This window comes from Lissotriton helveticus, chromosome 12, assembly GCF_964261635.1.
Source record: "Lissotriton helveticus chromosome 12, aLisHel1.1, whole genome shotgun sequence".
NCBI lineage: Eukaryota > Metazoa > Chordata > Amphibia > Caudata > Salamandridae > Lissotriton > Lissotriton helveticus.
The window spans coordinates 422,976,962-423,004,086 of record NC_136073.1 but is presented as its reverse complement, the minus strand read 5'-3'; the positions used below and the strand labels follow the sequence as shown (position 1 = coordinate 423,004,086).

The following is a 27,125-nucleotide window of genomic DNA, read 5'->3' as shown; positions in this document are numbered from 1 at the left end:
AACCTGTCCACTAGATAGCAAAAGTGGAGGAGCCTGAGGCTGATCGGGAGGCCACGCCACACAAGGAACCTGCACCATGGACCGAAACGACCTCGGATCTGGGGAGTCCAGAGGAGCTTCAACCTCCTGCATTAGAGGAGGTGTAGGCACCGGCACCGACCGACCGAGCAACGCCGTATGGGAGTCGCATCTACTTCAGAGGAGTCAGGTGGGACACAAACCTCATGAAATAGAGGAGGCGTGGTTGTCGGCACCGGTGTCGACTAGTGTCTTCGAGTCGGGGTCGTCTGGACGTCGACGACCTCCAAAGGGAAGTCCGACGTCAACCCCACTGCAACATGTGGGGAACAGGGAGTCGAGCCCAGCGCTGCCTCCGACGTCAGAGCAGGAAGATGCTCAGGGCTATGCGTAGCCGGAAGGGGCAGGCTAAACGGGTGACTGGGAGGGCCCTCTGGGACGTGTCCCATTGTATAGGCTCCAGAACCGGAGTCGATGCACACAGCCGGCACCGAGGACAAATCCGCCAGCGAGGACCCGACATGAGTGCCTTCCATCTATATGGGACCCAAATGCGCACCAGTGAGAGGGGGCGAGTAAGAGTGGAGTGCTTTGGAATAAGCTTCCATTTGGGCCCGTGTCACTCTGGCACCCGGAAAGGGAGGGTACGGAGGTTGCAACTGCCGGATGCTCGTCCCCGGCAAGGAGCGAGAAGAGCGGGCACCAGCGTCACGCGTATGGGAGCAAGACCGCCTGGACTTACGCTTGTGCTTACCCGCCTCTGACCTACGTCGGCACGACCTCCATAAGGGGCTCGATACCAAGAGGTAGAGCAACGACGCGAAGGTGCATGACCGGACAGCGGTGCGGCCAGCAATTTCATACAACGCTCCCGTGAGGACTTAGGTTTCATTCACTTACAGGCGTCACACTCTTTGGAGTCGTGATGCACTCCCAGGCACCACATACAGATAGCGTGTGGGTCCGTTACAGACATCTGACGGCCACAGGTCTCACACGCCTTAAAGCCCGAAGGCATTGCACACTGTTCCAGGATGCTGAAGGCATCGAGAAGACCTGAAAAACAGGCCAAGGAACCACTGGGTTTCCAGGACATGCATTGGGACGCGGAAAAGAAGAAAACTGGCGTCAGGGCGCCGGGGAGGGGCATAGGTGCTGCTGCGGAAAGTTTTCCGGATCCAGTCTGATGCCTGGGGTTTTTCCAAGTTAAGGAATATGCGGCTAGATGTCTCTATCAGATTTTCACATTAAGGACTTGTGTCAACGCAATGAATGGAGTTATTATTAAATCCTTGTGAAAGCCACCGCACTATTACTGACAACCCTATGGTGTTGATTTAATTTTTCATATTTTTGTATGTGTACAAGGATTTCACAATACGCAATTCTAAGGTTTTTTGTGATTTTATCATTCGAGCACCAATTTATATTTAGTCATTTTGGCATAACATTCCTAGTTCAGTCCCATTTTTATTATGCAGAAGTTTAGGCACGTTCACATATTTCTATTATTTTCATGGTTGCATACAGTTAAACAACACGTGGTATTAGAATGGGCGTGACGTTCACTATATCAAGGGCTGTCTTTACCAGGCCATTGGTGCACTTGTATGTTTTAAACTGGGAGGACTAAACAAGCGACTGCTCTTGACGCACAAGTTACTACTTGTGCAACTATATATCTGTAAGAGACATGGTGATAGATTCCTTACCTTAGAATATCCCCAGGCGTCAGACTGGATCTGGAAAATTTTGCGTAGCAATACCCCTGCGCGCCGGCAGGCGTCGTCCGCGGCTCCGCGTCCGTCATCGGCGTCGTTAGCGCCGGAATGACATCATCGGAGTACTTAGACGCCGCCAATGCGCGCTGACGTGAGTTCTGATACACAGCTTTTCCGCGCCAGATACGCAGAGCCATGATAGAACCAACACTGGTGCCATGAAACTAGGGCCCTAAAAGGGGATGACCTTAACCCTAGATATCGGTTCACAGAACGGGGAGGATGCGTGGGTCGGTAAGGAATCTATCACCAACTAATGTCTCTTACAGATATATCGTTACACAAGTAGTAACTTGTGCATCTGAAAGAGACACGTTAGTGATAGATTCCTTACCTTAGAATAGATACCCCAGCAATACCAACCCCGGTGGTGGGTCTGCGAACCAATAATCACACCAGAAAGACCTGGAGGACGGAACGGCCAAAGAAGCCATCCCTCCGGACTTGGCTGTCAAGGCAGTCACTTTGCCACTGGATTCAAGTCTGAACTGGGGTGGCAGAGTGGGCTAAAGAACGGTGATGGATTAAACCCAGATCTTTTGACTGGGTGTGAGTGTTTGATTGATTCAGATGCTGCGTCCATCACCACCCCCTTTTGTACATGGACCCAGCAATTCGGGTCCGGGTTAACTGAGTTACCTCCGACTCGACACGACAGGGCTGCACGCTCTCGCCAATTTTATTTGGCTTAGCTCTAGAGCCCCTGGTATATTTGGTTAGACAAAAACATCCATCAGGGGGCCTTGCGCTTCCACCAGCGTCCTCTGACAATATCACTTTATGCTGATGACATGATGGTGTATGTAAGAGAACCTGAAACAAACCTAGATATAATAGTTCGGGAATACGTCAAGAACTAATGGTACTTGGGCTGGACCATAAATTGGGATAAGTTGACCTTCTTCCCACTGACTCTTGCCACGACCCTGAAAGAGCCAGAATACCCACTGGAATGGTACATGCGACCCTTTAAATACCTGGGAATATGGGTACACTGTGAGCCAGAAGTGGTGATACTCCAAAATTACGGTAAAGCCATAAAAAAATTACGAGAACAGACGGAGAGATGGATACAGCTGCCATTATCATTAGCGGATAGGCTAGCAGTCATAAAGATGGTGGTGGTGCCTGTTTTTTATACCGGTTTGTTAATATCCCAATCACGCTAACAGGAGCCTTTTTCAGAGCACGGCAGTCCTGCCTAGTAACACTTGCGTGGGCCATCAAACAGCCTAGGATAGGTTGGCAGGCACTCACACGCCCCTACCTTCAAGGGAGGGGGTTGGGGGGTTTGCTGATCCAGATTTCTATCTATACTACCAGTGTGCACAAGCTCACTTTGCTCTTTACTGGGTTCACTCCCAAATGTATATGGCACACGTTGTTGTACAAAATGGAGACGCATCCAACTCCCCTTTGCGCGATGATACTGCATATGAGGGCATCCAACAATTTTAGATTCTTGGGCCTGGTACATAGCACAACTAGAGCATGGCAGACACTTTCAATATGTGCCAACAAAACCCAACTGTACGCACAGTTACTTCTGTTGGCACACCATCCATCTTTATCAGTCAAGAAGTAGGCAGGTGCATTGACCGTCTTGCAGGAGGCCGGGGTCAAAACCATGGGCGATGCTTTCCCTGCAGGTTCGTTTCTCACAATCACTGTATTTGGGATGGGTCGGCAATGCACTACATTACAGAGTTGTGTATATTTCAGGCTAAGGGCAGCCATGAAAGCACTATTCCCAAGCTTTCCCCAAAAACCACCCACATTAATATCGCTGCAATCCCTGCTCGCATGCGCCCGACGTGAAAAATCTATTACCAAACTCTACAGTGCTTCGCAGCGCAATAACAGTGGGTCTATAGAAGGAGAAATGGGAGGTAGCTCTGGGGCCCCCGATGGTGCAGGTGGGCTGGGAGTTTTGCCGTGCACTGTTGGATAGGCTTACTTCAAACTGTAATGTCAAGATAACACACTTTAAATATTTACAGCAGGCCTACTACTCTCCCGCACAGCTTCACAAATTAAGGCTGAGGACACCCCGGTGCACACTACCCAAATGGTAGAGATGCGAATAGAATATACCCCTTCAATCTGCCTGCTAGGCCTCATCAGAACACTTCCACCACCACTGCGCAAATTTATAGCAATGGCATTGCTAAGGGCAAAACGTAGAGTGTCAATATGCCGGGGAGGGAGGAATGCACCATGCCATTCAATTGGATGCAGGATGTAGCCTATTGCAATGCTCAACTGGACACGTATGCTGAAGAGCTACGTCAGGCTTCCAGACCCAGAGACTTTTGGGCCCCCTATATAGCTTACATTTTGGCTAAGAGCACAGACTGAGTCACTGTATGTAAGAAAGAGAACCAACATGTGGTGGGGGCGGGCCTGGATGGCTGGGAGGTTAACAATATTGTGTATAATCTATGCATGGAGCTAGGTTGGGCCGGAGTTTCTGTTTTATGTTCCTTAATAAAAAAAAAACATTAAAAAACTCTTCAAATTGGCGATACTTGGCTAATAAGCCCATGGAAATGGAAATACGCTACTGCGTTGCTGTCAAAGGCACAATCTTCCCTGCTGCATTGATGCCTTCTCTTTTCGTGACCAGGATAGCTTGCTTATGCAGCATATCTCCTATATCCTGCATACGTGTTAATTTCCTTGCAGCATATTTAGGAAGGGAATCATTTAAAGGTATGAAAAGCGAGTCTTGGGGTGCAGGCTTAAACTTTTTAAAATTCTTGGTGTCAACAATGGACCTTTAACTAGGTATTTAAAATGGTCTGTGGACCATTTTGACAGTTTTAACATTAATAGAAAGTGAGAATTCTCTGAAGTCTCAAACAGTACTCAGCTTCTGCACTATGTTGTGGTACTTTGAGGTGCGCTGTTGCCCTTACATTGACAGTATGATGGGAGACAGTGTCATCAGGTTGGAATGCCTTCACTTAATATAAACACATCCCTAAAGCCATACTATTTATCCTGTAATCATGCCTCGCATCTACCTCTACCAGTTATTTTATTTGCAAAGTTTGATATAGCACTGGCTAGACGCAACCGTATCAGAGCGCTTTACAGGAGGATCAGCGAGTTACAAGTTACAAAATTACATCAGTTACAGAAGCCAAGTATAACATAGGAGAAAAACAGTGAATACACAATAACATGGGTTATTAGCGCATAGCATAGCCGAGACACAAGTCAAATGGGGCATGGAAGGTAGGGGGGAAATGTAAAAAGGGTTAAGGAATGCATAATCGGGTCAGGCACACCAGCAAGAGGGAAAGTTCTTACAAAAGTCACAGCAAAAGACATACAAACCGGCTGGGGGCCAACAATCAAACATCCCGTGAATCAGTGATAGTATAAGATGGGAGGGGAGTAGGAGAACAAAAGGGGGGGGCGAATTGAGGAAAAGAACAGGCAGGCGAACAAGGAGCAGTCCAGCAACAATGAGGATAGCTCGAAACCGCCAAGATGTAGGACCCGGGCCATGGGAACAGACAGCATCAACCCAAAATGGCAGAACACACAAAAATCCAACACGAAAACCAAAAGGCAGCAGACTCGAAGGCTTCACGCAGGGTCAGATGAGGGAGTTAGTCACATGACCACGGAGGGCAGGACACCGCCTATCACAAAGCAGGTCGTCGACATACACACACCCAGGGCTCAAGGGGCAGCAGCAACGACATTCAAAATGCCGCAAAACCAGGGGAAAGTCCGATTCGGGTGCCAGGCAACGGCCCGGAGTGGTGGAGGCAGCATCAGGGACTAGGAGGGCACACCTTCCCAAAACTCAAGTAGCAAAACAAACTCAGGGGCACTGGTAAGCAGCGCCGCAGTACTCACCACCACTGAAACCCAGCCGTGAGAAGCAAGACTCATGCATCTCCATTGTCGCTAGGGAGGCGGTGCAAGAGGACAGGCAACCGCAAAAAAATCCAGAGGGTAGGGGACGGCCAGGAGGGGAGATTCCCAGCCGATCCCCTCCCCAGGCACCCAGGCATACCGCACCGGTATCACCCGCTAAAATGGCTCCACCGCCAGCAGATCCTCAGCAACTCGCCCGAAGGCGTGGGAGGAGAGGAAAACACTGCGGAGAGACGAGGACAAACCAACAACCAGTTGTTCAGTTCACCCTGGCTCTTGGTACGTGTAGGAAGGTAGTATCCTTCTAGCATAGTTACCCCCACCTTTTGCCTAGTGTCAGTCTGTTTTTAACTTAGTCTGCGGAGTTCCTGCTAATCTCAAGCCCACCATTTGCGCTTTCTCCCCAAAATTGACAATTGGCTACTGGTGTGCCCTTCCAAGTCCCTAGTGTAGGATACTAAGGAACCCAGGGCATAGGTACACCAGTGGCCTCCCATGGGCTGCAGTATGTACTGTACAACCCATGGGAGTCCACTTAAACTGTGACAACAGGCTTGCCATTGCAGCCTGTACGAGTTGATGTTTGCGCTTCTCAAGACAGATATAAGTTTCCTTATATCTGTGGTCACTGCACTTAAAAAAACCTACAAGTCAACCCTATGGCAGGCTCTTCAATCCTGAGGGCAAGGTGCTTGGTTACAAGTGTGAGGGTGCCCATGCACGAGCAGGACAACCCTTCAGCCCTCTGAGTTGATACCCCAGGCTTTGTAACTGTGGTCAGCCATTTTTAAACATATAGTGGACATCAGTCAATACGAGATGTCTAACTATATAGTGGCTGGACCAAACCTGGTCATGTTTGGTACAAAACATGTTGCAATCATACCTCAACACAGATTACAGTGTTGGAAGTATGATCCAATGAACTGGGGGGATCCTTGTGGGACACACCCCGTACTTCCGGTATAAGCCTTTCAGGGTTTGCAAGCAAACTAGTGCTGCAGCCGAACACAGACACGATTCTGCACTCCTGCTGCTGAACCAGGCTCAAGCAGAGGAAGGTAGAACAATAGTTTTCCTGTCACAGGAAGGTGTGAACACCTCTCAGAAAGGACTTTGTGCATTAGTCTGGTGGCGCTGGCAGACTGCTTTGAAGGGCAGATATATCACAAGAAGGAAGTAGTTCTTCTAACGGGCAGATGCACTAATAGGTGCTATGAAGCCAGAGTGATTGTCGCTGGGAGATTGAATTTCATCATAGGGCACTCCTAGTCAGACCGGCGCTGCAAGTTCTTTATATCTGAGTATGTGGTGAGTGCATGTGGGCAGTATGAATAGTGGTGTGCAAAAAGTGACTTAAAATAAGCACTGCAACCCGTAAGTAATACATTTAATCAAAAATGGGTCCAGGACTAAGTCAAAATAATGGTGCTATCATGTGGTCCACAGGTCACTGCCGTCTCACCTACTCAGCACGATGAATACATAAGACTTCACTTCTTTAGACAAGCTTGAAGGCCCCTTTTTGGAAGGATGATGCATTCCATGCTAGGACCTAGCTCCGCAGGGTGCTCATGTTGAGGGTGAGCGTCGTGGACATACTTTGATTCCAAGCTGATATCAGCTCGAAAGCGCAGTCTGCTCCATCTCTGCTCGAAGGATGTTTCCTTCAACCTTGAATGTCTCTAAAAGGGCCTTCCAACATCCTCCGGTCTCAAATAGTGTAGGTGGCACTTTTGTGGGGCCTGATCTTAAGATAGGCATGCTGCTCTCGAGGTAGTTCATTTCTGTGAAGTCAAGGCTCCTTTCAAAGCCTATCCTGTATGTGAGTAGGTGTTTCTTTCTAAAACCGGAAGTGTTGTGACCAGTCCTTAGTGTCCATCCCTGAAAAATAAGGTGTGGCTTATGTCCTCAGTGAGTTTCACTGGTGATTCTGCTTCTCTGCGGTCAGAATCCACAAGGGAAATTGATATAGGATTCTTGTCCCTTTGTTGGTCTGGGCTACTAGACCATTCAGACGCATCATGGTTGGAGTTTACGCCTTTGACTTCCTCTGCTACTGCAGCTGACAGGGACTTGGTACAGTCCTGGCACTGCATTTCTGTGAAATGAGCTCATCATCTCTCCCTTTGGTACTTAAGATCCAGAGGTCCTTCATCAGACAAAGGTTACAAAACCGATGTTGGTATGAGCGTATAACTATCCTATTGCAAGAGGGGCACAACTTGAAGGAAAGGAATATTTCTCATTCCCTTTCCCATAGAAGTCATTTGAGTCACAAAATATTCTCTTAGATGTGGCCCAACGCCATTTAGCTAAGTCCTTATTCCTGTTGTTGAGCACTGGATTTTTTCTTCCGGGCGTAATGGTAAAAGAATATTCGAAGCACACCCAACCCTGATGGTGGAAAATAATATATTACCTACCTTCGGGTACACTCTTTCTGGTGGGTACTCCAGCTATTTGCAGATTCCTCATTTTGTGAAAACTCCCAGGTGCCAGGAGGATTGTAATTTTTTTTTTTTGTTAGAAGGTGAGGCAGGCTTTGCAGAAGTTACACAACTCATGAAAATTGCTCAAATGATTTTTAATGTTACACCTAAGGAAGAACTGGTTCCATGTTCCCTTGCCTAGGAGCAATCTCCAAGAAGCATCTCCAAGAAGCATCAGTAAGAACTCAAGACTAGTCAAGCATGGCGGCTCAAGGTCACAGTGCATCAAGTCAAAGAAGAGTCAGCGATCGTATGATCTTCATCAAACATCACCAACCTCAATAAAAGGTAAACAATTTATTTTTCTACAGTGTAATCTTACTTAAAAATATGAAGAATGTATTCGATTATATTTGCAAAAAGTTAACAAGTATGACACATGATAATCTCAGAGTGAACTTCAAATTAAAGTACCAGCAAACTGCTGTCTCTAAGTTTTCAAATGTAAAATCTACCTAAAAAGAAAAATGCATGCCACATACCCTTTAGTAGTCAAAGTTACAATAGTCTTGTTTGACTGATCAGTGAAACATAATTTACCTTTAATAAGATAAGGATGATTACAGCACTTCCTGAGCTCCATCATTGTATTTACTAGGTTTGGAACATTGGCCTGCCCTGCTCCTTTGGAGAGAAATGCAAAGTTCTTCTCCAAGATTGCACGATAATATTTCTTTTGGATATTGGTCAGCTCCACCTCAATGATGGTTTCTTCCTTTGGGGCCAACTTTTTTTCTACATCTTCCTTCAGGCGTCTCAACATCATTGGTTTCAGGATTGCCTGCAGCTTTTGTACCTGAATGGACAAAAAGAGCCTTTGTTTTGTACAAGATTTTGATCACAGGTTATAGGGGTCCAGAGTGAAACAGACTAGGTCTGAAAGATTTTACAAAAATGTCAGTCTAAATGATGTTCCTATCATCAAATGCTCACATACCCATAACTCTTTAGAGTCTATGTATAAAAACTAAACTTTAGAAACGTTCCTAACCAGGATGAGTTTTCACGAACAATTTCAAGAAGATCAGAACTGAATGAAGCACTGTGAAAGGTTCTACAAGCTTTTCAATAACCAAGACCACGGGAGAAAGTAAGAAGGGGATCATATGTAGTGGATCAAATGTTAACAGTGAGAGAATGGCCTTCTAAGTCTCACCTCTACTGCATCTCCACAGTCTTAGCCCACAACTCCCTAATTTTCTATCCAAAGAGTCAATTACGGCTGTAGCAGTTGAGGACCAAGGCATTAATAGTTTAAAAACATACTTCAAATGTTAAAAACATGTAAATTGTTTAGGAGGATGGATTTTAAAATTCAAACAGATTGCAAGTACAATGTGCAGGCGATGCTTTTTAATCAAAGTGACAGGTTACAGAAACACAAATGAGTCAATGGACAGCCGGGAAGAACTGTATGCAATATACCATAACAGTGAGAAAATAATTCACCACAAATTACATTGTAATTTTTTTTCCAATTACCTATTGACTGACATAAGCCAGTAAAACCATAGCCTTCTCTGGATAAAAACCTATAAACATATGAAATCTGATGGTAGGGTCACTGGATGCATAATGGTTAAGCATAAGAGAATGTCTGCCTGGACAAACTCTGTAGGTCTGTACATGTCCCATATTATTAGCAACTGCCAAAGTATACAAGTGTCATGTCTAGCTCATGCTCTCTGATCAGGCTCAATAACAGGTGTATACTGAGCAGGTCAAACACTTCACTGTTGAATTTAAAGGTCCTTGACCATCCCTGCATGATCCCACACTTTAGCATAAGAAACTCTCATAAGAGCGGGACCCAATCACAGAGTCAGAAAGTCACATAACAGGCCAGTGGTTGTGCTCAGGTTCGTAAGAGGTGGTGCTCTCCAACTGTGAGCTAGGACCACTGATATAGTAATTGAAATCAACAAGATGACAATCTAGCCAAAACATGATTTTTTTTTTTTTTTTTTAAACGATGGGAGTAAACTTTTTTTATGCCAGTGCATTCCATGGAAGTAATCTTATTAGTCATGGCTGGTGTCATTGGCGGATTTAATTATTTGTAGCATTTGTTTCGCTTCCTGGATGGGGTAGCACTATTTGGTCTGCTTCTCCTAATTTCAGCTTGTATATTTTGTTCTAGAGGTCAGTATGCAAATATTAATGCCAAAAACTGAACAACTAGATTCACCATCTGTTTGCATTAGAAATCACTTACTTCCACCAACCCAAAAAAATGCCAGTTTTCCTCTTCCTCCTTACAAATGCTGCCTATAGGAGAAATACAACACAGAACATTTCTTCAGAAAGCTTGTACTGCTAAGAGGCAGATATATTGCATAAGTGTCGGTCACATAGGTCTCCGACTTGTGGCTGACTATGCGTCACTCCTATCAGATTTCCTTAGGAGATAGTCTCACATTACCTGAAAGACTACAAGTTAGTGAGATCCAGTAGAACACTGCTGAGCATTTTTAACCTGCAGTGTTACATTATTTAAATTTTATAAAGTATCAAACACACCATTCGCCTACTTTAAAAGCAGAAAATACTACAAAAAAAGCTACAAAAAAAAAAAAAAAAAAAAAAAAAAAAAAAGAATTGCGCACTAGGAACCCTCCTACTGTTGAAAAAGAGATCTTAAATTATTTGCCCGCATTATAAGAGGTTGTATATTATTTGCAAAATTCCTGTATACAGAAGTAACTAACTCAATTATTAATATTTTCAAATGAAGTTGGGCACACTACACTGTATACTGAAGTCATTAATAATTTCATACAGCAAGCAATAGTCTTTCTTCTCCTATAGATCTTTGAAATTAGGACAAGTTATTGGACACGGTTTAGTGGTACATCAGACAAAATAAACAAGCACTGGCCAAGCACACATGCTGGGCACTGTCTGCCACCCTTTTGGCTTTGTCACTAATTGTTTTGTAATGATTTTAGGAAAAGGTTATTTATTTACAAGCCTCTGGGCCCACAATATGAAAAATAATCGGCTAGAAGCTAAATATTACTTGGCCTCACAAAGCTCAAATTGCCAAAGCATTACCTGGTAATGAAGGGAAATACTTAGTGTGGATGTGCTCTTTATTAAAGAGCAGAATGCTTTCAGTCATAATGAGTTAGCCAATGCCTCAAGGGGGTTAATCCACTGCTGTAGTGGGCAGATGAAGTGGGCACACAACAGATCAATGGACATAGAGAGACAGCTGGAGAGACAGCTGGAGAGACAGATAGAGAGACAGATAGAGAGACAGATAGAGAGACAGATAGAGAGACAGATAGAGAGACAGATAGAGAGACAGATAGAGAGACAGATAGAGAGACAGATAGAGAGACAGATAGAGAGACAGATAGATCGATAGCAGTTATATTTAGATCTGCTTTTCCATAGACTGAGCGATTTTGGTATGCTAATTACGTTGGCACTGTTTGACCAATCTTCACAAAACTTTCCAAACAAAAAGGTCATTCCCCTTGAACTTTCCATAGACTTCTTTAAGACTGGCCACAGAAGAAACTACTTAACAGAATTACACCAAATTCGTCAGGAAGCTAGATGTTGATCCGCAAATTTTTATTTGGTGTAAATATGTTCAGTAGTTTTTTTATATTAAGGTTAAAAAATATAGATATTTGGATTGATGGGCTCGAGAGTGTCTCGGAGACTATCGCGAGAGAGCCAGTTTAAAAAAACGGATCCTTTTGATTGGCCCAGGAAGCTTTAATGCCATTGGGCCACTTTGCTCCTGCAGGAGTCCGATACACTGCCAGGAACATGAGGAAAAGTGTTGCTGGCAGCCATTATAGGATTTGGGGCATGTCCTAAAATTCTAAAAGAAAGAAGAAAAAAAAGAAGATGCATGGGGGCAGGGTAGGGATACTCTAACCACCTAGACCCTGTGGGGGCAGGGGACTCAGAAGGATCACCCTGAGTCAAATAAGATAAACAAATGGCAAAAAATGCTGTGATCTCGCAAGACACTTGAGAGATTTTTTTCAAGATCGCACAAGGGCTGTAATTATTTAATATAAGCTCCAGGGAGATTACCCCTAGGGCTGTGTTCATAAAGGGGAGGGGGAAAGAACCACCTCCCTCCCCGCGCCTCTAAAGGCCCCAGGAAGCCCACACACTGTGCCGGCTCAGCAGTTATAGCTCACCCTGGAACATAGCGGTTTCCCTGGCTGAAGGCGCGTGGACAGGGAAGCTTGTGTTGCTCGCACTTGGCGGGAGCATTTTTAAATCTCCCGCCAAGCGGAAGCAAACATCAAGTCCACTCCCAGCAGGGACAGGAGCTTCCAAAATTATACGGATAGGAAAAACGATCTAAATATTGCCGCCTGCAGGGAGCAGCATTATTAGTGGCTCCCGAGCTCGTAAGGCCAGGCTTAATGTGAGTAAGCAAATTTGTGAAGAAAAGAAGCAAATCTATCCAATATTTTCACAATTGTACAGTCATAAAATCAACCAGCATTGTAATAAAAGCCATCCTGGGGTCTCATGTGGAGCTACGTTTCATTTGCAAGATCCAATTGTAAGTTTTAATAAATCCCCTCAAAGTAGTACATCTTTATATACACAAAAAAGCAATATTCATTTAAACGATGTCAAACAAACAAAAAGTGACAAAGAGTCCATAAGAATTGTAAAAAAGCAGGACTTCACAGTTAATTCTAAAGCTTCCGTGAGAGACAACACTTTGGACCAAATACAAGGAAAAATTAAAGATCCGATAAAAGAAGGATATAAACAAAAAATTGCCAATGAGGATATCACTAATTTAAAAACATGGTTTGAAGACAAAACCGTAATCAACAGACAAGATGGTGAAAATAGAACTGCACGAACTTCACAAATTACATCTTCAAATCGTGAGGGAATTTTGAATGACCACAGTACGGTTACCACCCAAGAGAGCGTACAAGAAGATCACTACAAAACTAAATCAGACAGGTGGTTATTAAAAAACTCCGAAAAATATCTGGGTCTGAGTGAACACATGGAAAGCAAAAATTTGAATAATTAGAAAATTTCTCTGGATAAACAGGGATGGGTCTGCGAGTTTCCAACAGTTACATTTAACACACAAGACCTTACAAGCACGGAAGAAAGTAAAAAAACGGATAATACATTAAGTATATCAATAAGTGATGGACAAGTGAATGTATTACAGCAGAAAAGGGAGATCTCGGACAACATAGTGCAAATTAGAAATAAAGTCGGAAACACACAGATAGAACAGAATAGTTCCCCCCAAACGGGGATTCGACAAAGTGAACCTGGAGAGTCATCAAATAAACTGATCTTTGAGCAATAATATCAAACAAAGGGAAGATTGGACTCTTTAAATAGAGAAAACTTAAAGAGAATAATTAAGGAGATACCAAAGCTGCATAATATCACAACAGCAGATCTCCTGTCAGTGGAATTTTTGCAAAAGGAAAAAGTATCAGAAAAAGAGGTTACTCTGACAAAATGGTCCTCTAAGGAAGGAACCGCCTTGATTTTCTCTGAAAGAGTAAATTTTGATGCTTGGGGTATTTCTTTATCTTACCCAAAAAATCCAAAATACCCGGACCCACTTTTATCGGATACAAAGACCCCGATTATATCTGGAAAGGAGATTCGCTCAAAAAATTGCTTAAGGGGGGCTCGAAGCACAACTCCTAAAAACACAATTTCGGTAAAAAACACACTAGAGATAACAAATCGAAATCGAGTTTTTTTAAGCCAACTGCCAGAAGAAGTCCCAAGATTGGTCGTGGGTGCCTCATTTCTTGAGCAATTAAAGATCCTGACTAATTTAACGATCCTCATAGGTTAAAGTCATTAATGATATACCCAGGTACACCCAGGGACTACAAAATAAGAATCTGTTCATGGAACATTCATGGGTTCAATGAAACGGGCCAAGATCCTGACACGCAAGCTTTCTTACAAAGTTTCAACATCATCCTGATACAAGAAACTTGGAACTTGATTCCTAAACCCATTTTGGGATATGTAGAATTTCATGCTTTGGAAGAACAAATTTTTAAATATGGGCACCCAAGGGGTGGGTTGTCCACCTATGTAACAGAAATATTAGCTTGGCAAACGGAAGAAATCGATACGGGTGAAACTGGATACAGGTTGTGAAAATGGAAAGCAAAAACACTGGAAATAAAATGCCCTGGCAGCTGTTGATGTGAAACATGTATATCCACCCCAACAAAAAGTTGAAAAAGGAAAAACTAGTTTGCCTGAAAAACTTAATCAAGGGCTTGCAGTAAAGTCAGCAAAATTGTGAGATGATAATTACAGGTGATTTTAATTCCAACCTTATAGGGAGGAAGTCAAAAAAGAGTTTGTGTCAAAATGAAATGGAGGCCAACGAGCTGAAAAACGATTTGGATACCTTGGGATTATACATTCCGAATGGGAAAACAAAGGGAGATCAACCAGCCAGGATCACTTTTCTAAGTGGAAAGAACCAATCAACCATTGACTATACCATGGTCAGTAATGAACTTTACATCTGAGTTGATTCATTTTACATACAATCCCGCCCCGAAAGTGACCATTTGCCGCAAGTCTTGAACATCAACGCAAAGCTGTTTCAGAAAGAGAAAATATCTGCTTTGACAGAAATCCCGGTAACATACAACCTGAAGAAATTAAAATGGCGCGGTACGAACGTTTCACAAATAGTGGTTGCTGCACAAAATACATAAATGATGGTGGGTCACAGAGTACCGAGTCGACAGAAGACTTTTGGTAATAACTGGGAAAGTTTTTTCTAAATAAATTTCCTCTGAAATCGGGACATCAAGGTCCACAAAGTAGAATTTATGAACCATGGTTCGACATACAGCTGCGTGATCTTAAAAGGGAAATTACAAGGGAATCGAGAAAAGTATTTATGGCCGTAAGATCTGGAATGCCTGTAATGAACAACAATATTAAAGACATGAGGAAAACTTTAGGGAGAGGTGTAGAGTGGCAAAAAAGGAACGAATGGAAAAGCTCTGGGAAAAATTACTCTGGGCCAGCAAACTGCCTAACAGTTGTGAATTCTGGGGCATAATAAACAAGTTAACTAAGGGAACAGGAATGTCCCAAAAAGCAGGAATAAGTGAGAAAATTTGGGAACTACACATACAAAATGTATACAAGAATATAAACCATGAAATGTTGATGAAATTGGAACCTGGGCCAGACACCCAGACGGAGGAAAAATACAAAAAAACTGATATTGACCCCTCTTCATGGAAAATAGTGCAACATGAAGAAATTCTAGTCCACCATTATAAGGTTCAGAGGGAGCTGCAGGGCCAAATGAACTTCCAAATGCAATCTTCAAACACGATGCGGAATTTTGGGAAAATGTTTTTACTCCGCTTTTTAATTATTTGTATTCACAAAACAAGATCATTAATTCCTGGAGAGGGAGCATATATAATCCTAAATATAAAAACAGTAATTCCAGTGAGCCTAGTAATTACAGGTTCATAGCCTTGATGGATGTTGATGCAAAACTTTAGGCTTCCTGTCTATTACTACATCTACAAGAATGGATGGAGGAGAAAGGTATTATTCCCAAATATCAAACCGGCTTTAGGCAAGGAATGGGTACAAGCACAAACCTGGCAGCAATTGCACTCCTTACAGAAAAGGCAATTTTAAAGAAATCAGGTCTATTCGTATGCTATAAAGATTTAAAATCGGCTTTTGATGGAGTCTCACGTGAACGACTATGGATAAAATTGAAAGGATGGGGTGTACCACAACAACAAATTAACTCCATAATATCCCTCCATAGCGAAACCTGGGCCCAGGTGAAGCTGGGAGATGGTAGCATAGTATCATCAAAGATCAATATAAAAAGTGGCCTAAAACAGGGGTGTGTCTTGGCCCCGAGCTTTTTTAACTTGTACTTTCCAGATTTAGATAACCATTTGTCAAAAGTAAATGGTCATCCCCCGAAACTGGCAGAGGACAACATACAGTATCTGCAATACGCAGATGACATAGTGGTCTTAAGCCCAACCCCTATTGGCTTACAAAGAGTAATCGACCACCTGACTAATTACTTGGACCGTCAGGGGTTGGAGATAAATAGGAAAAAAACAAAGGTGGTGCGACCAGTAGGCCCAAGACCTAAAAGAACATGTAAGTGGTTCGCCAAGGGTAAAGAAATAGAGGAAGTCGGCACATACAAGTATTTGGGTATTAATTTAGGGCGATGTATGTCCTTTAAGGATCAAAAAAGTGGGATAAGAGCAAGGCACAAACTTTAATCTTCGCATATAAACAGCTACTAATAAAATTGAGTTGCCCGTCTTATAGTCATCTTTTAAAAACAATGGCAGCGCAATTACTTCCAGCACTGGCTTACGGAATGGAAATATGGCATGGTCTGGAATCCGGAATCTTAAATGACACAGACAAAAGTGTATAAAGCTGTTTTTCATCTCCCTAGAGCAGTGTCACCAGCACAGATTTGCCTGGAATTTGGACTTCAAAATCAGAACTTCCAGAGACAATCTGTTTTTGTGAAATTTTGTTGGAAACTTCGCTCATCAGAACCTGGTACCCTGAACAATTTATGCTGGACAGTTATAAGGGCCCAGCTTGACCAAAAAACCCCATATTCATGGGGCGAATACCTAAGAATAGCTCTGGTGGAACTGGACATTCAAGAGGCATGGGACAGTAAGATGGAGAGGGTGGCGTTCAACAGAGTGTGCAATGGCTCTGCAAAAAAATTATCTTTCCTGGAAGACAAAAACAGTTGCAAAAAGACGCCATTCTTGGACAGTGATAAACTCTTATGTAACATTAAAACCGCAAGTCTATCTAGCAGCTCACTTCAGATTATTTCTAAAAAATAAGTATATGCTGTTTCGGTTTGGAGTAAACGAAACCAAGGATTTGCAACCAACTTGGAAAGAGAAATATCAGAACGCAACTTGTAGACTATGTGGATATCATAAAGAGTCCCTATGTCACGTGATGTGTGTCTGTACTGCAGTCAGCGAAGCGAGAAGAACGCTTTTGAAATGCATCTTAAAAGAGCTCAATATTCGTACTTGTAGGAAGACTATTACCCGCTGGGCTTGGGGGGGGTCATCAAATATTTTAATCTGTCGATGGGTGAAGTTTTTAACCTTGATTGACTCACTCTTAAAAAAAGCAGATTTTGAACCTGAGAATATGGTAAATAACGAGTTGGAAAATCTTGTATTTATCTAGACACAATCATGCACTTTACCATGAACTTGTGAACACTGTTATTAATGATGTATTTTATCGTAAAATTGCCTTTTAACAAACATTGTAGAAACAATTTATTTAAGTGTTATATTTTAAGGTTTGTAAAAATCCAAATAAAGAAATTCTTCTTCTAGTGGCTCCCACTGGATGCGGGTAGCTGACTGGGGTCACAAGGGTCTTGGGGTTCCCCACAATCCCAAACAGTGTGGTGGGTGCCCTGGGTGAGCACCCACCCTTTGTTCAGCCGGGGCCCAAGTAATGGGGGACCGGAGCTGAAATCGACCCCTGGAGATGGGCTGCGTTCCCCTCGTCCCTTTAAACATGGTGCCAGGCCTAGGTGGATGGGGTCCTGGGGCTGAAAGGCATAATGCAAATAACTAGGAAAGTAGTATTAGTCAAAACTGAAGAATCGAATGTCCCCAATAAAGTGACTGTCATGAAGGTTTGCATAATGCAGTTGAAAATTCAACAAGAGGAGGGAATGTTGCTATTGGTCAAAACAATGCTAATGATTATTATGGTACACTTGCAAACACAAACAAAATCCCATCACCATCACAGAATTAGTCTGTCATGAACTCTCCATCAACCCAGACTCAAAGATACATGATCAGGCAGGGTCTGCAAGCTAGGCCAGAGCCTGATTGACAGACCACAGGTGGGGTGGCACGTAGCCGGCAGGCAAACAGGAAACTCAATTCCATTCTCCAGATAAGAGCAGTGCCACCACAATGGCCCAGGGAAATTATCCCCAATATAGCACACATGGCCAGAGGTTTGCGAGCATACCCAAAACACCATATAACCAGATGCCACATGGAGTTACGAACACATAGCCAATCAGAACATCACACACACAGTACATACAATGATAACAGGTCCTTCATGGCAGACATCTGGACACATTATTGTAGGAAAGTAGGATCTGCTTTCATAGTTACGCCCACTTTTTGCTGGTGTATGTTTCTTTGACTAGTCTGACAGGGGTACTGCTAATACGGACCAAAGTCACTGTGCATCCTCCCTAAATGTGTCAAGGTAATTACTTTGGTACCACCCCAATTGGCTACTGGTGTACCCTTGTTAAGCCTCTAGTATATGGTACTAAGGTACCCAAAGCATGGGTACACCAGGGGTCTCCCATGGGCTGCAGCATGTATTATGCCACCCGTGAGAGACCACTCAAACTGTGACTACAGGCCTGCCATTGCAGACTGTGTAAGCAGGTTCTGGCACCACTTACAACAGATATAAGTTTCCTTATATCGGAGGTCACTACACTTAAAACCTATAAGTCAACCCTAAGGCAGACCTTTCAATCCTGAAGGCAGGGTACTGGGTTAGAAGTGTAAGGGTGCCCTGCATGAGCAGGACACCCCTACAAACCCCGGAGTCGATTCTCCAAGCTTTGCAAGTGTGGTCAGCCATTTTGATACATATAATGGTCATGTGTCATTATGTGATATCTAACTATATAGTGAATGTGCTGAACCTGGGCATGTTTGGATTAAACATGTTGGAATCATACCTCAACACTGGTGTTGGAGGTATGATTCTGATGGAGCGAGATTTAGAAATATTTTTATTTCAACTCGCAAAGTTAAACTTCCATAATCAAATAATTATATTAACTTGTATGGAGGGAATATTACTAACCAACCTAGACTAAATTGCAGATCATGACATGTGGGAAACTAATATATGTGCTCATATATGTGCTTTATGTTGCAAATGCTTGTTTGTGAAAAATAATAAACTAATCCGGTCTATTGTTTTGTCAGAATTAAATGCGGCTGTTTTATTAATGGCATGTGCTTATTTCTATGTGCTCATGTTTTGTCTTTTCGTCTTTATGTTGCACAAATGTGTTTGTTGCTTTATTTGCTTCTGCTAGGTAACATTTATTAATGGGTTAATAATTAGCAAAGGTGGGTGGGTGTGAGAAGTTGGCCTGATGTGCAGTGTTCACTATTCTAGTGATCACTATATATCAGTCCAAACAACCCTTATTGATGATTGGTTGTAAGTCAACCTTATAGACCAGCTATCCTAGTAGCATGGATACGAGCAGTCTAAGGCTAAGACTCTAGAGGGCGTGTTAAGCCAGCTGTTTTACCATCACATTACCCCTTGAACACCCAGTGAAAGGACACCACACAAGTGTTATGAAAATAAACAGTGTATTTATTAGAATCACAACAGCCCTGTACTCTTTATGAGGACAGGGTGCTAGGCACACAACAAAACTCTTACGAAAATACTTAAGTTAGCACGTTATACACAAATGCCCGAGGGGCACGAAAAACCATATATTCTAAAAGTGGAATGCAAATTACTAGCAGGTAAGTAACAGTACTAATAGGCTTTGGAATCGCTAGGACTTGACTAGGGAATCGTTAGATTACTTCTAGGAGACCTAGGGGACTCGGGTGCAGAGTGTGCACTCTCACGCGGGATGCGGGACAAAGTCTATGGGAGCTAGTAAAGGCAAAGTTAGTGTTCACGGGCGAACCCGACCTGGTAGGGAGAAAACGACAGTGGATCCTGACCCTAGGATAGTGAGGCTATGCTGGGACACCGAAGTGCCGAAGTTACCTAGCCCAGGGGCTGCAGCTGCATAGGTCTGAAAAGACGTCGGGAATCTCGTTGCCGGACCAGGAGCCTGGAAGAAGGAAGTTGCTGGCAGGCGACCAGTGAAGAAAAGTTCGATGGATCCAAGCCTGGATCAAGGAAGAAGAAAACCTGAAAGCAGAGGGGACCAAGTTCTTGAATCACTAGCCAGTGATTAAGTGGGCACCAGGATGGCACCGGGCGAAGTCACCGCAGTCAGGTGAGTGGGCGCTGCTGGGCTCTGCAGTCTCTCGGACCAGGAGGCGTTGTCGGCGACCAGGATGGAGGTGCGAGCTGTCCCACGAAGGTTCTTGCTGTCGACGTCGCTGGACCCAGGATTGGGCAACAAGTCTTGGCAAATGCAAGGCCCACGCGGTGGACCTAAAAGGGCGTCTTAGCCGGACCAGGAGGGTCCAGAGTACTTCTCCGATGGAGGGAAGCAAGGGCCAGTCTGGAGCAACCAGACTAGCAGCAGTGTTGTCGTCGGGCGTCGTTCAGAAGGCCACAAGCCAGCGGGCTAGTAGCCAAACAACGCGGTGAGCAGCAAAAAGCAGAAGGGCCCCACGCAGATCGTGGAGATGCTGGGAGGCTGCACTTCGGTGCTGGAGCTGCTCAGGGTCGGGGCTTCTCGGACCCCAAAGCACTCACCAGGAAATTACTCGGCGGGCTTGCTGTGCAGAAGTCGTGCAGTCTTGAAGATGGCCGGTCCCTCGAGGTCTCGTCACACCCACGAATCTCAGCGTGACTGATGATGTAGGTAGAGGTCAGAGGTGCCAGGGAAGCCGGTTCTCGTCGAGCTGGCCAGTCTTGATCCGGAGGAGAGACTTGCAGCAGACCGCAGTGTTCTTAAGATGGTGCCTGCGGATGCAGGGTGACTACTCCTTAGTCACAAGGGAGAAATCTTAGGAAGAAGTCTTGAGTTCCTTTCGTGGAAAGTAGTTTCAGGATTCAAAGATGATCTGTTTTGGAAGGGGGCCAGTTCCTACCTTTATCCTGTAAAAAGGGGCTGGCACGCGACTAAGTCCTGCCCTAGGGGTGGGACTAGGAGGGGGGTGGTTACACCCACTTCCTTGGCGGGCTTTTCCCCAGCACAGGGTCTGGAGTGACCCTGGAACTGGTTCCAGCCAGCCTATGCACAGTGAGCACCGGGGTGCCACGTGCAGTCACCTTCCTCTGAAGCCCTGCCTACCTACAATACACAAAACCCTGTCTGGGACGGTGCTGGCACCGCCCCTGGCAGGAAACCCTTTGTCCTTATCTCCTGCTCTGGGAGGACTCCCAGCAGCAGGAGGGCAGACTTGTGTCTCGGTGGCAGCATCCATTTTGTGGAGCTGAGGCTCTGTTTGACTTTAACCGGGGTTAGGGGTTACATACATGTCGTGTCCCTCTAGAAGGGTGGAATGCTAACCCCGTCGCCAGAATTGGCGAGGGGTTAGTATTCCAATTCGTATGACACCTTACTCGACATGTTTTGATAAAGCGATACCAGAGTTGGCATATAACCGCGAGGATTATAATGCACTTAAGAGTATATGGTATGCGATATCATGGAAACGGCTAAGGGATGGATCCCGAAAGCCGCAGACAGGCTCAGCTCATGCCAGAGCACCATCTCACACGATTCCAAGCACTCTGCCTTCAGGATTGTTAAGGCCTGCCATAGGAGTGACTGATAGGAGATCTGTGTGTCCATTTTAGGGTTAGATATAGGTATACTATATCTAAAGCAAAGGGTGAGTACACCACCTTGCCCCAGCTGTCGTGCAGCCAGTTGTGTCAGTTTAGTTAGTCAGCCCAGGGGTGGCACAATACATGCTTCAGCCCCTGGGAGACTTCTGGGTACACCTCAGCCCTGGGTACAGGGACTTGGAGAGGGCCCAGTGCCAAATCAGTACCTGAGTACAATTTGGATAGAGAGAACAGCTAGGCTGTGGGTCTGATTAGCAGGCCCACAGCCAGGGAAAGTCGTAAACCAGTGCAGCAAAAAGCAAAAATCTGGGTGATCATAGGATTGCAGACCCTACTCTCCTACATGACCCCCCCCAAACTTTGGGACAATAAACTAACCTTGACCAGGTGAGTCTTCTTGCTCTAAGTGGAAATACCTGGAGAGCCCATCAGCATTGCTGTGATCAGTACCAGGTCTATGCTCCACTGTAAAATCCATCCCCTGTAGGGAAATGGACCACCTAAGCAGTTTGGGGTTTTCACCCTTCATCTGATTTAGCCACAAGAGGGGCTTATGGTCTGTCTGAATGGTGAAGTGAGTGCCAAACAAGTAGGCCCTCAGCTTCTTCAGGGCCCAGACCACAGCAAAGGCCTCCCTCTCAATAGCTGACCAATTTTTCTCTCTGGGTGTCAACCTTCTACTAATGAAAGCAATAGGCTGATCATTACCATCAAAATTCAGTTGAGACAGAACAGCCCCCACACCCAACTCAGAAGCATCTGTTTGGACAATGAATGGCTTGGAGTAATCTGGACTCTTTAGGATAGGTGCTGTGCACATGGCCTGCTTTAGGTCATTGAATGCTTTCTGACAGCTTGCTGTCCACTGAACTTTCTTTGGCATCTTTTTGCTTGTCAGGTCATTAAGAGGGGTCACTATGGACCCATAATTTCTGACAAACTTCCTATAGTACCCAGTCAGGCCCAAGAAAGCTCGAACCTGAGTCTGGGTGATTGGAGGAGTCCAGTCCTTGATGGCCTGTATCTTACTCTCCAGTGGCTGAACCTGGCCTCCACCTACAAGGTGGCCCAGGTATACAACCTGTGTCTGCCCTATCTGGCACTTTGTGGCCTTGATAGTGAGGCCTGCCTTTTGCAGGGCCTCTAACACTTCCCTCAGGTGGACCAGGTGATCCTCCCAGGTGGAGCTAAAGACAGCAATATCGTCTAGATATGCTGCACAGAAGTCATCCAGCCCAGTGAGGACTTGATTCACCAACCTTTGGAAGGTGGCAGGTGCATTTTTCAGTCCAAAGGGCATTACCACAAATTGATAATGCCCTCCAGGGGTAGAAAATGCTGTCTTGGTTGGGTTTGGCCTCCTCAGCTAACCTGATTTGCCAATACCCAGCTGTCAAATCAAATGTACTTAAGAAGTTGGCAGAAGCCAATTTATCTATAAGTTCATCTGCTCTTGGTATTGGGTGGGCATCAGTCTTAGTGACTGCATTGAGGCCTCTGTAGTCTACGCAAAACCTCATCTCTCTCTTACCACCCTGGGTGTGAGGCTTTGGCACTAGAACTACTGGGCTAGCCCAAGGGCTATCTGAGGGCTCAATGACTCCCAGCTCCAACATTTTCTGCACTTCAGTTTTGATGCAGTCTCTAACATGATCAGGCTGTCTGTAGATTTTACTCTTGACAGGCATACTGTCTCCAGTGTCAACATCATGGGTACACCAATCAGTTTGGCTGGGTGTCAGAGAGAACATATGTCTGTAGGATTGCAGAACTTGCCTGCAATCCTGTTGCTGATGTTCAGTGAGGCTGCCACAAAAGACAACACCATCAACTGATCCATCATCAGGATTCTGAGTGAGCAGGTCTGGGAGAGGGTCACTCTCTTCCTCCTGTCCCTCATCTGTGGCCATGAGCAAGCTCATGTCCTTCCTGTCAACATATGCCTTGAGCCTGTTAACATGGAGCACTCAGAGGGCTCCTGGGAGTTCCAAGGTCCACCAAGTAGGTAACCTCTCCCTTTTGCTCAATGATGGTGTGGGGCCCAGACCATTTGTCTTTCAGAGCTGCTGGGGCCACTGGCTCCAGCACCCACACCTTCTGTCCTGGCTGGTACACAGTCAGAACAGCCTTTTGGTCATGCCAAGCTTTTTGAAGTTCCTGGCTGGCCTCAAGGTTTTTAGATGCCTTTTCCATGTACTCAGCCATCCTGGAGCGGAGACCAAGTACATAGTCCACTATGTTGGTTGCAGGCTTTTTGAGAGGTCTCTCCCATCCTTCCTTCACCAAACACAGGGGTCCTCTTACAGGATGTCCATACAGAAGCTCAAAAGGGCTGTAGCCAACCCCCTTCTGTGGGACCTCTCTGTAAGCAAACAAGAGGCAGGGGATCAGGACATCCCATCTTCTCCTAAGAGTTTCAGGTAGTCCATGAATCATCCCTTTCAGGGTCCTGTTGAATCTCTCAACAAGCCCATTGCATTGTGGGTGGTAGGGGGTGGTGAACTTGTAGTTCACACCACACTCCTTCCACATTGCAGTCAGATATCCTGACATGAAGTTTGTACCTCTGTCAGAAACGACCTCCTTAGGGAAACCCACTCTGGAGAACACTCCAACTAGGGCTCTTGCCACTACAGGTGCTGTAGTGGTCCTAAGTGGAATAGCTTCAGGATACCTGGTGGCATGATCCACTATCACCAGTATAAACGTGTGTCCTGATGCTGTCTGGGGTTCCATTGGACCAACAATGTCAATCCCCACCCTTTCAAAGGGAACCCCCACCACAGGTAGTGGTATGAGGGGGGCCTTTGTTGTGCCACCTGACTTACCACTGGCTTGGCAAGTGACACAGGAGCGACAAAACTCCTTGGTATTCTCATTCATATGGGGCCAGTGAAAGTGTGAGACAAGCCTGTCCCAAGTCTTTGTCTGACCTAAGTGACCTGCAAGGGGAATCTCATGGGCCAAGGTGAGAAGGAAACCTCTCAGAGACAAGGGGATGACCAGCCTCCTGGTTGCACCAGGCTTGGGGTCTCTTGACTCAGAGTACAGGAGTCCATCTTCCCAGTATACCCTGTGGGCACCTGTGGCATTCCCTGCAGCCTCAGCAGCAGCCTGCTGTCTGAGGGGTTCAAGGGAAGGGCAGCTCAACTGTTCCTTCCCCAGGTCTGCTCTGGAGGGTCCCCCTGAGCCCAGAAACTCAACTTGATCAAGTTCAAGCTCTTTAGGCTCAGTTTCCCTCAGTTCTCTCAGATCAGCCTCCTCAGAGACTTGATCCTCAACCTGGGGCAAGGGGGAAGGCAAAGCCTTACCCTTACTGCTCTTCTTCTTGGAAGGTGTCTGGTCCATCATTTCAGGATCCAGCACCTGTTCAGTGGGGCATTTTCTGGCCTGTGACCTAGTCACAGCAAGCACATGTGCTGGCAAGCCTAACATCTCCATGTGAGTCCTCTGCTCCACTTCTGACCATTGTGATGACTCCAAATCATTGCCCAACAAACAATCAACTGGGAGGTCTGAACTGACTACAACTTTCTTTTGTCCCTTCACTCCACCCCAGGAGAAAGCCACAATTGCCACACTATGACTAGTAGTGACATTGCTGGCATTGGTCACCAGGAAATCAGTACCTGGCATTATCTGTCCAGGGTCCACAAAGTTAGGTGTCACCATGGTGACACTGGCACAAGTGTCCCTATAGGCCTGAGCCATTTTGCCATTTATCAAAGGTGTCTGCCTGTATTTGCCCAAAGTATTGGGACTTATTTCAGGGGACATATCCATATCCCCTGTACAGACAAGGACAGCCTGAGTGAGTGTGCCAACTAAGTTGTCAGACCCCTCAGTACCCAAGGTTAACCCAACTAATGCCTTGGGAGGTACACTACCACTACTGACTGTACTAGGGGGTGCAGTTGCCTTAGGGGCTGTAGTGGCAGGAGTTTGTCCTCCTCTTTTGGTGCACTCACTAAACCAGTGAGATTTACTTTTACAGTACTGGCACCACCTTTTTGACTGGCCTTCTTGAGTCTTCTTCTTCTGGGAAGCCTGACCCCCACCCTCTTTGGTTTGTTGGGGACCTGGTGAAGACTTCTGGTCATTTTGCTCATTCTTAGCATTACCCTTCTGGTCTGCTTTCTTCTGACCACCCTGGTTCTGGTTCTGGTTCTGGTTCTGCTTGATCCTTGTCCTGACCCATTTGTCTGCCTTCTTTCCCAATTCTTGGGGAGAGGTCAGATCTGAATCAACAAGGTGCTGGTGCAACAACTGGTTCTGACAATTGTTTAAAATTTGTTCTCTCATCATTAGATTATACAATCCTGTGTAATCTGTAACCTTGCTACCCAGCAACCAGCCCTCCAAAGCCTTAGTGGCACAATCCACAAAGTCAGACCAGTCCTGAGACTGAGTTTTCTGGGTGTCTCTGAACAGCAACCTGTACTGCTCAGTGGTTAAACCAAACCCATCAACCAGTGTATTCTTCAGGACCTGGTAATTGTTAGCATCCTCCACTCTTGTAGTGAGGAGCTTATCTCTACCTTTACCATCAAAGGAAAGCCACAGTATAGCTGCCCACTGACTCTGGGGAATGCACTGCACAGTGCAGGCCCTCTCCAGAGCAGCCATCCATTTCTGGATATCATCCCCTTGCTTAAAGGGGGGCACTATCTTAGTCAGGTGTTTAGTATCTAAACCCTTCTCTCTATCTCTTGGGAGATTGCTGCCACCAGTGGGAGCTAACCCACTCATCTGCTGCTCTCTTGCCAGGGCAAGCTTCTCTTTGGCCAGGGCAATTTCTTCCCTTTCAATCCTCAGTTCAGCTTGTCTCATCCTAGCTTCATGCTCCCTTCTCTGAGGGGAAGTAAATCTCCTCTGTGGAGGATTCCTTCTCCCCTGAGAAGAGGCATTAGAGTGCAGAGATCTATTGGAGTCCATAGAAAGAGATCTATCTCTCCTAACTCCAAGGTTAGGCCCACTTCGGGTCAGTACTGGGGGTCCCCCAGATCCTAGCCCAAGTAAGTCTAAGTTGGCCCTGGTTAGCCTTCTGACTACCTCAAGACCTTTGTCTACCTCATCCCCAGAGAGTTCCTCCTGATCCTCCTCAACTGCAGTAGCAGTGTTGGGGAGGTCTGGATCCCCAGAGGTTCCCTCTAAGGCTGGCATGTTCTCATGTAACTGAGAAAGCTTTCTGGCATCATATGTCTCTAAGAGACCTATCAGAAAGGGAATGGTGGGGTTAGACCCCTGCTTCAGTTTTCTGGAGACACAGATCTGTCTCATCTCCTGGAAACTGAGAGCTGCATATCTTGAAGTGACCTGTGGAGGGTCAACACTGACCAGGGGAGTCTCAGTAGAATCTCCCTGGGTAGACATGCTTTTC

At 45.3% G+C, this 27,125-nt stretch overlaps 1 protein-coding gene across 2 annotated transcripts in view; it reads right to left on the bottom strand.

The window, feature by feature from the left end:
• Nucleotides 1-27,125, bottom strand: part of CHD9 (chromodomain helicase DNA binding protein 9) — a 2,123,706-nt gene that overhangs the window by 1,297,218 nt on the left and 799,363 nt on the right. For both annotated transcript variants that reach the window (XM_078670246.1, XM_078670247.1), the window contains exon 17: nt 8,726-8,981. In XM_078670246.1, coding sequence (XP_078526372.1) covers nt 8,726-8,981 — 256 coding nt within the window. The remainder of the gene's footprint in view (nt 1-8,725; nt 8,982-27,125) is intronic.